Source organism: Cyprinodon tularosa, unplaced genomic scaffold, assembly GCF_016077235.1.
Source record: "Cyprinodon tularosa strain WSP-4 unplaced genomic scaffold, ASM1607723v1 ctg430, whole genome shotgun sequence".
Lineage (NCBI taxonomy): Eukaryota > Metazoa > Chordata > Actinopteri > Cyprinodontiformes > Cyprinodontidae > Cyprinodon > Cyprinodon tularosa.
Window position 1 is genome coordinate 1,122,945 of NW_024039153.1, and position 17,491 is coordinate 1,140,435.

Genomic DNA, 17,491 nt, shown 5'->3' on the forward strand with positions numbered 1-17,491 from the left:
AAGGAAATCATCAACCAGTAAAGATCCGGAGACATTTTTAATTACAGTGGGGAGAACAAGTATTTGTTGATTTTTCAGGTTTTCCCACTTGCAAAGCTTGTAGAAGACTGTAATTCTTATCATAGGTACTCTTCAACTGTGAGTGATGGAATCTAAAACAAAAATCCAGAAAAATACAATGTATGATTTTTAAATAATTAATTTCCATTTTATTGTGTGAAATAAGTATTTGAATATTTGGTACAGAAATCTTTGTTTGCAATTACAGAGATCAGACGTTTCCTGTAGTTCTTGACCAGGTTTGCACACACTGCAGCAGGGATTTTGGCCCACTCCTCCATACAGATCTCCTCCAGAGCCTTTTTTGGTTAAGTTCTAAGCACTTGCTGTTGCAACCCCTGAAGGGAGCAGCCGAAAGGACGGACATTTTTCAATCAGATGTAATCTTATGATTCTTATATGTTTTATATTATTTAAGGGTTCTAGCATATTTGTTTGTGTTCTGCCCTTCCTCTTAACTAGCCCTTTCTCAGCTTCTCTGCTCTCCTTTATTCCATGTTCTGTTGACACTTGAAGCTCTCTGGTTGCCCTTCCTACTAGTGGATTGTTCTGTGAGGCTGATGCTCTGTTTAATTGGCACATTCTTCGTTTATCTGTCTCTCAGCCCATGCTGTGTGTTTTTACCTGACATTTCTTCAGGTTTTCTTTTTTTTCACATTTAAGTATTCCACCAATTTCATTTGCACTTCTGTCATCAAACGAACAACCTTAAAAGACAATGATGAACATTACTTTCCCTGTTAACTGATTGCAATAAAACTTTAAAGTTTGACAATATTCAGTCTATAAAAATATCAACCAATAAAATATTTTTAAATGATTTGTGTTCTTTAAAAATGATATAACAGTAAAAGAGACCGTCTTTGAAAAAAAAAATAAAAATATTCTAACATTGTTTTTCTTTGGTTTTCCTTTTAAATCAAAAACCTACAGGATATCCATGTTTCTTTCATTTTACATGTTACTGTCTTCAATATAATCAATTACAGGTTTTTAGACTCAATATACATGAACTTTAATGTTGCTTTGGTGACGGGGTAAGGAATGAACCAGAGCAACCTTAAGGCAACAATGAGTAAGAAATAAAGGTTCTTAAAAATACTTTTATGCTTTTCCACTAAAAATATTTGTAGACTATTCAAACCATTTCTCACGATGAAGAAGAAAGGCAGCCTCTTTCCTGGTCTAGCATTTTTTTTTTTTGGCCTGATTTAGAAATCTCCTATGCTATGACCAGACTTTTGGGCTTTTAAAATCCTTTACGCAATGGAAATGTTTGTTTTAACACCACAAATACTGCATGTTTGCTTATTATTTCCTTGTGTTTTTAATTCCAGAGGAAGTGTGTGTGAACCCCATGATCTCCTACACAGACAGCTGTAACTGCTCTGACTCCAGTGACATTGACTTGAGTGACGAGTGGGTGGGGAAGAAGTCACCAAAGTTATCTCGTGGGAACAGGTAACCTAGTTACTAATAATCAGAAATCATATTGCCAAACTTTACTGGCCTTTTCACATTTATGATCCATTCATATTCTTTTATTATAATAGTGGATTCATGAACTGAAATGATGGAACAGAAAATAAAACTGAATACCTTATTTTTAAAGGTTAAATATGGATTCAAGAAAATCCCCCAAACTTTCACGTGCCAATCAGGAAGGCCAGCGGTCACCGCGGCTGCTGACTAAAAAGCCTCCTGTTCGGTCGCCCAGTCTGACCCGCCGGGAGTTTACAATGGATGGAATCACAGAGGTACTGTTCTATTAAAAATAAATAAAAGCTATTAAAACATGAACATAACATATTATACATAAGAGCACAAACATAACTGTATTTTGTTAGGATTTAATATAGCAGTCTGAGACCAATCTGTGCATAGTTGTGAAATTGAAGGGACATGTTTTAGGAGACAAAGTATGAAGTGGGGCATGTATCTTGTTGACCTCTAATATCTTGTAGGGCTGCAAGGTTTACAGAATATGTCTGTCATGCATTTGCATATAGAGGATAAACATTTGTGCTCCTTCTTTTTAAAATGGCTCAGTCATACTATGGGGAGGGCAGCTCTGGATAGCTCTTTGATTAGCAACCGTTCCATTCTAAAATGGTTGCTCTGTATATAGCTTCATCAAAACCTCTAATTAGCTACACAGCTTCTGACTGACTCATTAAAAAAACACACGGTGTGTTCAAGGTAATTCATTAATTTTCCATCACACTTATCCCAAGCGGGGTCGCAAGGGGTGCTGGTGCCTATCTCCAGCTGTGTACAAGAGGGCGAGAGGCGGGGTCCACCCTGGACCAGTCTATCACAGGGCAACACAGAGACAAAGCAACCATTCGCACCTACACTCGCACCTAAGGAGAATTTAGAGAGCCAATTAACCTAACAGTCATGTTTTTGGACTGTGGGAGGAAGCTGGAGTACCCAGAGAGAACATGCAAACTCCATGCAGAAAGATCCCAAGCCAGGAATCGAACCCAGAACTTTCTTGTAGCAAGGTGCTATCTACTGCGACATTGAGCAGCCCTCTCAATAAATCCATAGACATAAAATCAAATGGGCAAAGAAGACATCAAATAATAAATACATAAATTAAAGCAGTAACTGATTTTGTGCAATAAAAAAAAATCCTAAATATATTTTAATTAGCTTATCTATTTTTTCAACTTTATACTAATTACCTTATTTATCTAATGTCATTTTAATGTTCTGATTTACTGTTTAACTACATCTTTTTTGAATGTACCTATTTCTGTGTATACTTTTATTTTTAGTTCTTTTTCCGTCTCTTATTCGTCAGTCATTTTTCCATTTCTGTTTGTATTTCTGCCTCATTATGCAAATGAGAAGGGGCAATCTTAAGGGGAAAGCTACTGCCTGTTGGTTGGTTAGACTGTATAGAATCTAAATGCTACCAGACCAGCCAAAGTTAAAACAAAGATGTCTTCCTTCCATGAAGTTATCTGTTAGCTGAGCTGAGACATTTAGGAGCTTTATCTAAAAACAGGGAGGGAATTCCTGACGTAGTCGTGTGGATGCTCTGGCAGAACATGCGTTTCTGTTACCTGCATATTTGAACAACTTTGCTTGCATATTATCTTCAATCGTCCCCAACAGAAACTGCAGCCTCCTCTTCATTTGCATGATGAGACCTGCTGTACCCAAACATACTATTCTAAGATTATCACCTGAAATTATTATGTTTTTGTTACAAAGACTAAAAGATACTAGGAAAGTTTATTTCAGATTAACTTGAAAAAGAAAAATCTCATGCTGGTGACGATTCTCAGTCATCCAGGTTATAGTCATTCCAAAAAAGTAAAAAAAAGTTTAAAAAAACAAACCACTGGACTTTGTTTTCCAATTTTGTCAGATACAGTTTTTTGCAAAGAGGCCAGGCAGTTCAATTGTAGCCTGGGAAATGGTTTTGAAAGCTGGAATTAAACTCACAACTTTCCAATTTCTAGTCTTCCAAATTCTTTTTTTTCTAAGGCTCTACTAGCCTTTCATTTTGCTTTGTTTTTTTTAATGTTTTTCCATAGTAGGCAGACAGGAAATGAGAGAGAGAGTAAGAAGACTTTCAGCAAAGGTCACCAAATTCACACCTGAATTGACACCTTTATATAGAAGTGAGGAAATGCAATACAATAGTGTCCAAACAGACCATCTTTCTGGTGACAATCATAGAAAGGGACGATGACATTCACATAGTGCCTGTATTTGACAAACATTAGTTCAGGAAGCAGCCACAGTCTTAGTCATAGTGAAATTAAGCTCTAAATAGCTGTATTTACTCCTGCCAGCTTGTTCACCATCGCCCTGCTTGATCCAAATGACTGTAAACCAAGGTACTGTAGGCACATAATGATTTAATACAAGTCATACAGAGTCCTTAAAGAAACATTGAGGGATAATTACATTAACAATATAAGTGTAAACAAGATAGCAAGATGCCCTTTCAGGAGGGCATTGTTTTAAAAAATCAAGTTTCCCGCTTTAATATCGCTTAGGCTCTGTGGTGAAAAAAATTGTAGTTTATTTATAAGCACGCTGCCAAATGTAGGTTTAGGCATGGCTTTTAACATTTTATTCTAGTTAGATTAAGATTAAGGCAATCCCATTGCATTAGTCTGTACCATACATACATTTACCCCTCACACTTTGTGGAACATGCATCAGGCAGCTATGATCTTGGCTATATGGCCCTCCTCTCATGCATCCAAGACAATATGGTGTCATAAAGTTAAGGTGTTCTGGAATTATATTCCAGAATTGCCATCCTTCTTGCTACAGTAACTGCAGATTTTTATTTTTATTTTTTTTATCCCAGTTTGCTCCTGACTTTCAAATGTGCTACATATAGACACAGAAACTGGGCCCACAATTTGTTTTAGGTTTCATAAAATGCATTACGGATGGTGAGTAAATAAATCTGCAAATCGTCCTCTCAGTGTTTTGCCTTTACTGAACATAAAGACAAAAATGGTAAATATAACACCTATCTTGTATCTTATACCCCGTCCACACGAAGTCAAACCCTGGCCTAAACGCACAAATTTTTCACCAAACCAGCCTCTCATCCATACGAAGCCGGCGTTTCGGGGGTCTGTAAACGATCTTTTTTTTATTCAGCCTTCAGAGTGGGAAGATTTTGAAACGCCGTTTTCGCGTTTCCATCTTTAAGCTCTAACCGCATTTTTTTTTTACACGCATGCGTCATAGCGTCGCCTCTAAACACGCATGCGCGACACAGTATCACAACAACAATGGCGCCGTACTGTGTTGAATGGTTGCTGCTCATGCTACTCACCCTGCTGTCGGGCTTACAACAGAATCTTCTTCTTCTGGAATATCTCCAGGAAGAAAAGAGCAATATCGACGACATAGTTCAGCACCTGAATTTGACTGAACCACGAAAATGGGCCCGCAGGGCAACCTGTCATGATGGGTTCACTAAAAGCGGATCGGCTCGGCAGGTTAGCTCTTCCTGAGCTTCACAGAGGAGACACTGGTTTCCTGGAAGACAGAGACAACGGTTAGAATCCAGGCTGGATTCAAAGTCACAAAGTTACACTGAGGATCCAGGCTTAGGCGCTGACCAACTGGATCAACACTGCAGCGTTGAGGCAAGGTCTGAAGACAGCTTAAGTAGTGGATCCTCTGATGATCTTGATGGGCTGCAGCTGTGCAGGAAGCTCCCTCAGAAGGATCCACGGCGGACTCTGCTGGAGAAAGTTGGAACTTCTCCAGCTCCCAACAGTACCCCCCCTCAACGACCGCCCCTTGGCGGTCCGGAAGAGGTCGAAGGGCAGGAACGCTCGTACTTCTCGATAAGGGCAGGATCGAGGATGTACGAGCCCGGGACCCACTGACGATCCTCCGGTCCGTAGCCCTCCCAGTCGACGAGGTACTGCCATCCGCGACCTCGTCGACGGGAGTCCACGATGCGGCGAACTGTGAAGGCCGGATGACCATCGACCTCCAGGGCGGGTGGAGGGGAGTCGGAAGGTGGGCACAGAGGGCTCGAGGTGACAGGTTTGATTTGGGACACGTGGAAGGTGGGGTGGATTCGGAGGGACTGAGGTAGTTGGAGACGGACGGCTGAAGGATTGATGACTCGGGTGATTTTGTAGGGACCTATAAATCTTGGGGAGAGCTTTCGAGACATCCCCTTGAGGGGAATGTCTCGAGTGGACAGCCATACCTCCTGGCCCTCAGTGTACTCGGGGGCGGGACGTCTCCTGGAGTCGGCGAAGCGCTTGTTGGTCTCAGAAGATCGGTTGAGGGTGGCGATGGTTTCTCTCCAGAGTTTCTGACAGCGGCGGATGTGTTGGTTTACGGACCGGACCGAAATCTCTCTCTCGTCTGCGGGGAAAAGTGGAGGTTGATAACCGAGACTAACCTGGAAGGGAGATTGACCAGTGGAAGCAGATCTGAGGGAGTTGTGCGCGTATTCGATCCAAGGGAGAAATTGGCTCCAGTCCACGGGATTGTTTGAGGTGAGGCAACGAAGGGTTGATTCCAGCTGCTGATTCATCCTCTCTGTTTGTCCGTTTGATTGAAGATGGTAACCAGAGGTCAGAGAGGGTTTACAGCCGAGAGCTGAACAGAATGCCTTCCAAACCTGGGAAATGAACTGAGGACCCCGGTCCGAGAGGATCTCTTGGGGAATTCCGTGTAAACGGAAGACGTGCTTGATGAGGAGCTGGGCTGTCTGGAAGGCCGTGGGGAGTTTCCTAAGGGGAATGAGATGGCAGGCCTTCGAAAAACGGTCTACAATGGTGAAAATGGTGGACATACCTCGAGAGACGGGGAGGCCGGTGACAAAGTCAATGACGATATGGGACCAGGGACGCGAGGAAGCGTCCAGGAAGCGGCTGAAGCAGACCAGAAGGAGGTTGGTGTGAGGCTTTATTACGGGCACATGTGGAGCAAGCCAACACATACTCCTTGACGTCTCTATGGAGGGTGGGCCACCAGAAGCGTCTTGAGATCAGAGCGATTGTTCTGCTGACTCCTGGATGAGCAGAGAACTTGGCGGCATGCATCCATTGGATGAGACGAAACCTGACGGAAGATGGTACATAGGTTCGGTTAGTGGGACCGTTACCTGGATCGGGTTCTGTGGCCAGGGCGGAGTTGATAAGGTCGGAGATTTCCCAGTTTACCACTCCCACTGTGCAAGAAGCCGGAAGGACAGGTTCAGGCGTCTCGGGATGATCGACGGAGTAAAGACGAGAGAGAGAATCGGGTTTGACATTCTTGGATCCAGGTCTATAGGAGATGATGAGATTAAACCGAGAGAAGAAAATGGACCATCTGGATCGGCGGTGATTGGATTGCTTGGTTGACTGGATGTAAGCCAGGTTCTTGTGGTCAGTCCATACAAGAACCGGATGCTCAGCTCCCTCCAGCCAATGTCTCCATTCCTCCAACGCTAGCTTGATGGCCAACAGCTCTCGGTCTCCCACATCGTAATTCTGCTCAGCTGAAGAAAGTCTACGGGAGAAGAATGCACAAGGGTGGATCTTTTGATCCGTGTCAAGTCTCTGGGAAAGGACTGCTCCAACTCCTGAATCTGAAGCATCCACCTCGAGAATAAACTGTTTAGCTGGGTCAGGTTGCATTAGCACTGGTGCTCTGGAAAATAAAGATTTTAATTTATCAAATGCAGCCTGAGCCTCAGGAGTCCACTGAAAGGTGCGTTTGACAGAGGTCAGAGAAGTTAATGGAAGGGCGGTCTGGCTATAGTTTCTGATGAACCGACGATAAAAATTTGCAAAGCCTAGAAACCTCTGTAGCTGTTTGCGGTTCTCTGGAACTGGCCAGTCTAAAACTGCCTTTATCTTGTCCTCAGATGGTTTTACCTGGCCGCCCTCGAGCACAAACCCCAAAAAGGTGACTGAAGACTGGTGAAATTCGCACTTCTCGGCCTTTACGAACAGCTTGTTCTCCAGCAGTCTCTGTAAAACAAGGCGAACATGTTTCTTATGTTCATCGAGGTTCTTGGAGTAAATGAGTATGTCATCAATGTAAACGAAGACAAACACATTTAAAAAGTCTCTGAGTACATCATTCACGAGGGCCTGGAAGCAGGCTGGAGCGTTAGTTAGACCAAAAGGCATTACCAAGTACTCAAATTGGCCCAACGGAGTGTTGAAGGCTGTTTTCCATTCATCTCCTTCACGGATCCTAAGAAGATGATATGCGTTCCTTAAATCCAGTTTAGAGAAAACTGTGGCTCCCTGTACGGGTTCAAATGCAGAGGCGAGTAGAGGAAGTGGGTATTTGTTCTTTATGGTGATCTGGTTCAAACCTCGGTAATTAATACATGGTCTCAGGGAGCCATCTTTCTCTCCAACGAAAAAGAACCCGGCACCCAAAGGAGAGGAAGATGGGCGGATTATTCCTGCGGCTAATGATTCATTAATGTATCTTTCCATGGTTTCTCTTTCAGGCTTGGAAATATTATACAACCTGCTACTAGGTAGTGGTGCCCCAGGTAGAAGTTCAATGGCGCAATCATATGGTCTGTGTGGAGGTAGGGACGTCGCACTGACCTTACTGAAGACTGGGGCTAGATCATGGTACTCGGAAGGAACAGAAGAAAGGTCAGGAGAGTCCATCTCCCCCCCACCTCTAGGAGACCCCACCAAGGGGGCAGCTGAACGGAGGCATGTTTCATGGCATGAGATGGACCATGATTCCAGGTGACGCTCAGTCCAATTAATGTGAGGATTATGCTTCTCCAACCATTCGAAACCAAGCACCAGAGGGGAACATGCAGAGGGAAAAACAAAAAATGTTATTGTCTCTCGTGGTTACCTGACAGAAGTAACTCGAGGGGCTGAGTTTGATGGGTAACTTGGTGAAGTCTCTTCCCGTCAATAGCAGAAACACTAAGAGGCTGAGTCAGAGGAATGGTTTCAACTTGGAGTTGTTGGACGAGGTTAGAATCGATTAAGTTCCGTTCACAGCCTGAGTCGATGAATGCAGAAAAGGAGAGGCTTTGATTAGCACAAAACAACGTGGCAGGAAGTAACAGTCGAGGAGATTTCTTAGTGTTAATTTGGCCCGCCAGACTCCTCAGATCCTTTGGCGGGCCCAAGCTTTTGATTTAGCCGGGCAGGAAGCGATGAAGTGTCCACTCTCCCCACAGTAAATGCATAATTTGCTTAGAAAACGTCTTTGTCTCTCCTCTGGGGTTAGCCTCGTGTGTCCCACCTGCATGGGTTCGACATCTCTTTCGCCCGAATGAGAGGCCTGAATGGGCAGCGGTAGAGACTGGGACTTAGGTCTCTGAATGGGCAGCTGCTCTGTAGAGGAAGAACAAACAGTCACGTTATGTGAGGCGGAAGAAAGTGTTCCCTGTTTTTTAGAACTGTTTCTGGCACGGATTCTATTGTCCAATCTAATGGAAAGACGAATTAGATCTTCGAGGGTAGCTGGTTCGTCGAGGGTTGCAAGCTCATCTTTAATGTGCTCATTTAAAGCCATGAAGAGCGCTTTGGTTCCATCCGGAAGCTGCCGCTTTAACCCGGAAGTTGATGGAGAATTCAGCCACGGAAGAATTTCCCTGTTTTAAATTGAAAAGAGCTCGAGAGTCAATGGTTTGATCTGTCTCTTGGTTGAATACCTGAGTAAATTCAGAGAGGAAATCAGAGTAATCGCAATTTAGGCTATCGTCGGTGGAAAATCTTGCCTGAGCCCACTCCAAGGCTCTTCCTGTTAGCTGAGAGAGGATGAAGGTTATCTTTTTGTAATCCGTGGAGAAGCTGCCTGGGGAGTTCTGAAAAATCAAACGACACTGAAATAAAAATCCTTTGCAATCTTTCATGTTACCAGAAAATCTTTCTGGAAGACTTGGGCGGAACTCTGATGACGTCACTGCCGGTGACCTCGGAGGTGGAACTGGACCCGGAAATGGTTGAGGGGTCGGTGCAGCATTAGCGCTGTTCATGTAATTAGCATAGCTTTGGATAGCTGGATTTTGTCTTTCAATGTGGGTGTTTAACTCACATAGCGCCAGGCCGTGTCCATGGATCTGGGCCGCCTGTTCCTCCAATCGACGGATGAGGTGATCTGCTGGGCCTTGAGTTTGGCCGCAGTTTTCTGTCATGATGGGTTCACTAGAAGCGACCCAAGTATGCAGAACACCACTGACGGACACAGGAATAAAAGTTCAACAAGTTTATTTTGACACAAGCATACTGAAAGTACTGGTTCTGGTTCGGGCCTGGACACTGGTTCACCGGAGTCTGCGTGAGAGACAGTTCAGTTAGCGTTGCAAGCAGGAGCTTGATTTCCAGATGATTGCTGATTGTACCTTGAGGGTTCTTGAGGTTAGCTTTGGGAGAGTCACTGTTGGATCTGGAGAGGAGTAGTTCAGCAGAGTCTGCTTGCTGCTTCAGCGTCTCACATCTAAGAATGAACAGACCTTGGCTTTGGGTTTTCCAGCTCTTAGTCCAGAGCTGCATGGAAGTTCTCTATGATTCTTCAGGTTTGGCTCAGAGGGTCGGCTCGGCAGGTTAGCTCTTCCTGAGCTTCACAGAGGAGACACTGGTTTCCTGGAAGACAGAGACAACGGTTAGAATCCAGGCTGGATTCAAAGTCACAAAGTTACACTGAGGATCTAGGCTTAGGCGCTGACCAACTGGATCAACACTGCGGCGTTGAGGCAAGGTCTGAAGACAGCTTAAGTAGTGGATCCTCTGATGATCTTGATGGGCTGCAGCTGTGCAGGAAGCTCCCTCAGAAGGATCCACGGCGGACTCTGCTGGAGAAAGTTGGAACTTCTCCAGCTCCCAACACAAGCATGTATAAATATTAGTGCGCATGCCCAACATTTCTTTGCCTATTTTTGCTTGGGCACCACAGCGCCACTTACAGGCCTGGCATACATTTTGCAGCGTTTTCATGCATTCGTGTGGACGATCACATTTATTTTACGTCTCCGTCTTTACGACAAACGTTCTGGAAAATATTAGCGTTTCGTGTTCGTTTTGACTTCGTGTGGACGGGGCCTTAGAGTTAAAAACTCACTGTCAACCCGGTCATTTGATCAATTAGCGGCACACCTAATTTAGCATTTGTTTTTATACCCAACACAGCTTTACTAGATCTGGAGTGAAAAAGTCTAAAAAAAATAAATTAAATCTTGTTATTAAGAATGGGACATATACTTGTTTTAATATATGCTTTCCTTTTCTACTCTTCCACAGCACAATTATCTTGCACAAGTAACATCTAACATTTGGGGAACAAAGTTCAAAATTGTTGGACTTGCCTCCTTCCTCCCAGCCAATCTTGGTGCAGGTAAATTCTCCGAAAAATGGCAGATGCATGACTTTATTTACAGAACAGTTATTGATGCTTCTTTTCTCCTTTGTGTATTTACCTTATTTTCCTTCAGTGATCTATAAGACTAGTTTGCTTCATCTTCAGCCCAGGCAAATGACAATCTACCTTCCTGAAGTGCGAAAGATTTCTCATGACTTCATGAGTCTGCCTGTATTCAACCCTAATGTGTTCAGTGAGGATGAGGATGACTTACCCGGTACAAATGGCAGCACATAATTCATTACATATACAGAACATATACAACTATAAGCATGTGACATAATTTTAAAATCTTAGAGTTAATTTCTGCTCTGTGTTTTCTTTAAGTGATGGGGCCATCTGGAGTTGCAGGAGACAACCCACCCTGTACCGTCAATATTCCAATAGCTCCCATCCATAGTCCTGCTCAAGCCATGTCTCCAACTCAGAGTATTGGTCTGGTTCAGTCTCTCCTGGCCAATCAGAATATTCAGCTTGACGTATTAACCAATCCGACGGCCACAGCTGCAGCGGCTGCAGCCTCAGTCCCTGTTACAGAGCATAGTCAAGATGCTGTTGCTTCACCATACCCTGTGCCAAATAGATACTCAAATCCTAGCCAGGGGATTTTCAGTGGGTTAGAGATGAGTTCTCTTCTCCCTGGCACTTTGCCTCCCCCACCACCACCTCACCATCTCCCCCCACAGCCTCACACACAGAGGTCGCACTCCCAGCAACCTCGCCAGCCGCCATCCAAACAGTCCCATACAATGCAAACACAGCAGCAGCAGAAAATGCATCATTATCAACTGCAACAGCAGCAACACCACCATCAGTCACAATCGCAGCTGCAACAACATCAACAGCAGCAGCAGCAGCAGCTGCACCACCCCCATACTCTACATCAACAGCAGCAACATCATCAACATCAGGCTCAACAACACCAACAAATGCAACAGACCCAACAACGGGCGGCAAATCAGCTTCAACAGCAGCAGATCCAGCAGCAGCAGCAGCAGATGCAGGTACAGCATGAACAGATGCAGCAACAGCAGCAGCAGATGCAACAGCAGCAGCAGCAGATCCGACAACAGATTCAGGAGATGAGGCAACAGCAGCAGCAGCTGCAGCAGCAGCATCAGCAGATTCAACAGCAACATCAGCAAATGCAGAGACAACACCAACAAATGCAGCAGCAGCTGAAGATGCAAATGTCATTGCCACCAGCCCCTACTGGCTATCCGACCATATCCCTGCAACAGATCCATCTTCTTCCTTCAATCCCTACGCTCACAGCTGAGCCTGTGCTAGACAGGGTGGACTACACCCACACGCTGAAGCCAAGTCTTCCAAGGACTTTACCTCCATCCTTCAGTGACACAGATGGATCGGTGGAAATCCAGATGAGGAAGGTAAATCCCCCTCCACCATACCCAGGGACAGTAGTGTCTGCTGCAGCAGCAACAGCGGCTACTACTCCTCAGACATTCATTACAAACTGTGACAGTCCAAGTGTCCTGGCTCCTGACTCCTGCCTAAAGAAAGAGGAATTTTTGCTTCACCCTGTCACTCTACAATACCCAACACCTCTAGGATATGAAAGGATCACAACCTTTGATAGCAGTGGCAATGTGGAGGAAGTGTGTCGCCCACGTAGACGCCTCATTCGTAACCAGAATGCGTACTCTGTTCACGGCGTTGGAGGTTCAGCGACTCTCAAAGTGACCTCCACTGAGAATAAAAAAATTCAGCTTCCGTACAGCTCAGCAACATTAAGTCGCTTGTCTGTCCCTCGATATTCTATACCAAGTGGAGATCCTCCTCCTTATCCTGATCCAGCCAATCAGGTAACTGCTACTCTCCCACCTCCTCAAAGAATTGACAGCAGTCTAATTCATGCCACTTTACGTCGTGAGGGCAGGGATGTGGGACTCAAAGTGCCACAAATGATGGACAGCTCTAGAACGCTGCCCACTAAGGCTAAAATGAATACTGCTTTATCCCTTTCCTACCAGCAGAGGGTCCCGACTGCACTGTATACTTGCACACAGTGCAGCAGTAACAGCAGTAGTACCAGTGTCAGTGTAAGTGGAGGGGGAACTACAAGTAGCGGCATTGCAGGTGGCACGGTTGTCAGGCAGGACTTCCCACCAGGCAAAGGGGCTCATCACAGCACCATTATAGTGCACTCCAAAAGTGCCTCGCCGCTGGCATCTCAGCCGTCTTACAGTCTGCTGGGAGCTGTAGATAACAACCGGGACAGGACTGTATACGTGAACTCTGCCTTTACAGAAGACGAGACTTTAAATCAACAGTGTCAACTTGAAAAGTCTGTTCGTCAGTTGAATTTGGGGGATGGCAGTTTGACGGTCAAACGCCCTCCACCTTACCAGTGGGATACCACTACCACAGAGGACTTCTGGCTAACTCCAGAGCAGACAATGATAGCGCAACCATCAGGGAATCCTAAACCACCCCCTCTCATTATCAGTCAAGCTCAACACTTGGATGTGACTCGGCTTCCTTTTGTCCTCACAACAAAACCTCCAACTAGTCTGAACACAAGCACCCTTACCTTCCCATCAGGGTACCAGATATCCCTCTCCCCTTTCCCGCCAGGGGTGGCTCAAAGTGGACCCTCACTCCAGACCCTACAGAACCCTCCGCCACAGTGCTCCCCTAATGAGGTCGTCACTTCAGTATCATTTGCTCAACAGGATCCGAGTTTGGTCCTACCACCAGGCTATCCCCCAAACTTGGCTAATTTGGCTTGCTGTCCTCTCCCTCCACTGTACCCTGGTGCTAGCTCATGTGCTGGACTTCAGCTCCACCCTGTCAGTCTACATCCTTGGAACCCTTACCCTTGTCCACCACCGATGCAAGATCCTCCACCTCCTCCGCTGCCAACCAAAACTCATCAGATTTTAGAAAAACCACTACTCTCCCCCCCTCCACCTACAGCTCCACCTCCACCACCTCCACTACCACCTCCCCCCCCTCCCACTGAGTTACTCCCATCTAAAAGTTCCACAGAAGATCAAGCAGAGTCTGCAAACAATTTTCCAGAGCCATCATCTCTGAATGAAAGTCCGGTCCCTCAGGAATCCGAGCGTTTCGGTAAAAAAAGTCGCAAAAGACTTGACAGCAGAGCTGAGGAGGGTAACGTACCCACAGTCTCTGAGGGAAGATCGAGAAAAGAGGGGCGGGCACTCTCTGACTTCAACACTCTCATATCCAGTCCAAGGCACAGCAGCAGGGAGAAGAAGAAGCCAAAGGGACAGCGAGAGCAACTCAATAAGACGAAAAAAATGAACAGGACAACAAACGAGTTCCAGGACAGCTCAGAAAGTGAACCGGAGCTGTTTATTAGTGGTGATGAGCTCATGAACCAGAACCAGAGTAGTAAAAAGAGCTGGAAGAACAAGAGGAGCATGCGTTTGGCGAGTGAGCTGGAAGAGATCAAATGCCGCAAGGCAAACGAGAGAGAGGACCGTAGTTTAGGCAGCCAAGGGTTTGTCTACGTCATGGCCAATAAGCAGCCACTTTGGAATGAGGCTACCCAGGTTTATCAGCTTGACTTTGGAGGCCGAGTCACTCAAGAGTCAGCAAAAAATTTTCAGATAGAGCTGGATGGTAGACAGGTAAGAGGAAAAGCAATCACGCATAAGTTATATCGGTAACCAAATTGCATATGAGGCAATAGGAAATCACTTATGCCTTGTTTTGATTTTCTGCTTTGTTTAAGGTGATGCAGTTTGGGCGAATAGATGGGAACGCGTACATCCTGGACTTTCAGTACCCTTTCTCAGCCGTACAGGCTTTTGCTGTTGCCTTGGCCAACGTGACTCAAAGGCTCAAATGAAGAGTTGCTTTTCCTGGTGGTGAAGTTGTTCACTGGTCTTAAACACTGACGTGATGGACTGTGACATTTTCTTTCTAAATTGGGCTTTCGTTTTGCACTTATCATTGATTCACAGTCAGGATATCAAAGGAAACTATCAGTTATTCTAGAGCTTTCAATCCATATTGTAGTTCAATAATATTTAAATAACTATTTAGGTATTTTAGGTGATGTTAATTATGCATAAAAAACGTTTCTGAAGGTAGTTTGGCATTCAAAATTGAAAATATGTTGCCTCTAAGCCATATTTTAGGATATCTGAGAAAGAAATTGTACTTTTTTATTTGTTTTTTTCTTTTAAATCCAGATTATTTGTTGTTCTAAGAATATTTCTATAACTTTGCTGAATAAAGTCTCATTTCAAGCAAGAATACAGTGAAGCAGTTTATCTGCTATACACATAAAATTAGTCATTGCATCTGAAAAATCTGCAATATTTGCCATTGTATTTACGTTACTTCTATGAAGTAATATGTTAGTGTGAAAAATCATATTTTGGCCAATAAGTTACAAATTGATTTGTGGTAATATTTTATTTTACATACTTACATTTAACCATGAACACAGTTTCTGTTTACAGAAATGACATCTTTGCTGTTATAAAAAGTCTGAGTGCCATATGTGAGCTAATGTATTTGGTTAAAAAAGTAGTTTTATACAGCAAGCACTGAGGTTTTACTTTCTTTGGTTTGGTTTGTTTTTTTGCTTGATGTTTATGATGCTACTTGAATCCTGCATTTGAATGTGAATCGCTGTAGTTTTACTATTTAAAAAATCAGTGCTGCTTTTAATAGATAGAGCTTGTGTGCAATAATCCTAATTAATCCAATTTTGTAATTGCAAAATAAAAAGGTAGAGCTGCTTGCTGCACTGTGGATTTAACAAGTGACCTATGCTTAGATAGAAAGTGATTATATCTTGCTGACATCAGTCATTTTAGATTTGTTTCGGTACTTTGTTTTTTTCACATACCATATTTTTTTGTGATGTTATTTTGGTTGACAAAAAAAAGAATACAATTTTGCAAATGTATTTAACCTATGTATAAGATGTTGCAGTGAGCTATAGGAGTGAGATTCATGTAAATTTGGTGCTAATGTATAAAGAAGTTAAATGATGTTTGAATGTTGTTAAAAATGATTTAAGTGGGAGAGCTTTGGAGAGCAACTTGAAGTGCAATCCGATAGTTTCTTTTAACAGCGCTTCTAGATTTTATTCCTCAAATTCTGTGATTGAAATAAATAAAAATATATGTGGGTTTGTTAAAACCTATGGACTATCCAAGCTGTAATAAAATGTATTGATCTGCAGCTTTTGACGTTCTTAGTTTCAAATAGATGTCTTTTTCTTGTTGGTGTACTCTCTACTCTACGCCAATTTTTCATGTTTTTTGATGGATACATTTGTAGAATTCATTCTTAAATTTCTTGGAGCTACTAAATGCATACATTTCAGAAATCAATCACAGTAGCAGTGAAGTATATCAGTTTATCTATATCAAACTTTTGAAAACATTTTAAGCATAATGATTAGAAAATAAATAAGCATTTCTAGTTTGTTTGTCCATTTAAATTATATTTGGGCTTTTTTTTTTACTGAAAATTGCCTATCATTGTGTAGCTATTGCATAACTGAATGGAAAATATAATGGCAGAGAGTTATTCAAATATCTGCTGTGCATGTTTTTTTAATATTTGTTTATGTCTATGATATGCTCTGGTTAATCTTATATTTTATAGGTTAACTCTACTGCACAGGGTTTTTTTATATCAATAAAAGGATAGATATATAATATGTTATACAAGTATTCATAAATTGTCACATTAATAGATAATTTGAAATAAATTGGTGTAGGGGACAAGAATATTGAGAATAATGATCGGATGTGTATTTTACTCATTAGAATGAAAATGTATCTTTAGCATTTGGCTGCACTTCTACCTTATAAATAAATTTATTTAAGCCCTAATACATTTAGTGGCTAAAAGTGCTACAATTTAAAATAGTTATTGGGGATGGCCGATAACTCATAGTGCTCCCCTCATTGCTATGTGGGCCTCACATTGTTGTTAAGAAACAGTGGGGATGTCTCCAGTTTTTTTTTTTTTTTTTTCTTATTGATCTATTCCATAGTCCAGCTTTGTAACTTCTTTATTCAACCATCAGAATCTACTAATCAATATCAGTTGGCCAGGAAAAATATCTTTAAATGTAGGTGTTTGTTCTGCTTTTGAACTGCTGGTGTTATCAGCCAATCAGAAATTAGAAGATGTTACATGTGCTATACTGAAAGTTGCCATGATTATATGTAGCAAATGAAATATACTGATTTTGAAACACTTAAAAACAAGTACAAAATGAATTATCTAGATGTTTAATATTTTATTTGTGTAGTCAAGGAATTGGCTGTCATATTGTATCAACACTAACATAGCATTTTAGAAAAAAAAACATGTAATCAACAGTCTAAGTAGGTGGTGGTATTGCTATGGTTTGCTGGAAGAGTTACAAGAATTACGATAAAACTACTGCTGTGTTAGTTTTAATCATGAAGTCCGTACCAGAAAATCCTTTCATAAATGGTAAAAATAGATAAGACAAAATTAAGGTTGTCAACTAGCATAAACAAAATCTGGATTTAAATTGTAGTGAGATTATCTGGCATGATCCTAAACTACCTGTATAGGAAAACACTGAAATGTA

At 42.8% G+C, this 17,491-nt stretch overlaps 1 protein-coding gene across 3 annotated transcripts in view; it reads left to right on the forward strand.

The window, feature by feature from the left end:
• The window catches only part of tulp4b (TUB like protein 4b), a 30,044-nt gene extending 14,017 nt beyond the window's left edge, over positions 1–16,027 (forward strand). For all 3 annotated transcript variants that reach the window (XM_038299572.1, XM_038299574.1, XM_038299573.1), the window contains exons 11-16: positions 1,398–1,521; positions 1,673–1,817; positions 10,791–10,884; positions 10,982–11,125; positions 11,236–14,528; positions 14,633–16,027. In XM_038299572.1, the coding sequence (XP_038155500.1) occupies positions 1,398–1,521; positions 1,673–1,817; positions 10,791–10,884; positions 10,982–11,125; positions 11,236–14,528; positions 14,633–14,749 (3,917 nt within the window). In that variant the 3' untranslated portion in view covers positions 14,750–16,027. The remainder of the gene's footprint in view (positions 1–1,397; positions 1,522–1,672; positions 1,818–10,790; positions 10,885–10,981; positions 11,126–11,235; positions 14,529–14,632) is intronic.
• Positions 16,028–17,491: the final 1,464 nt, after the last annotated feature.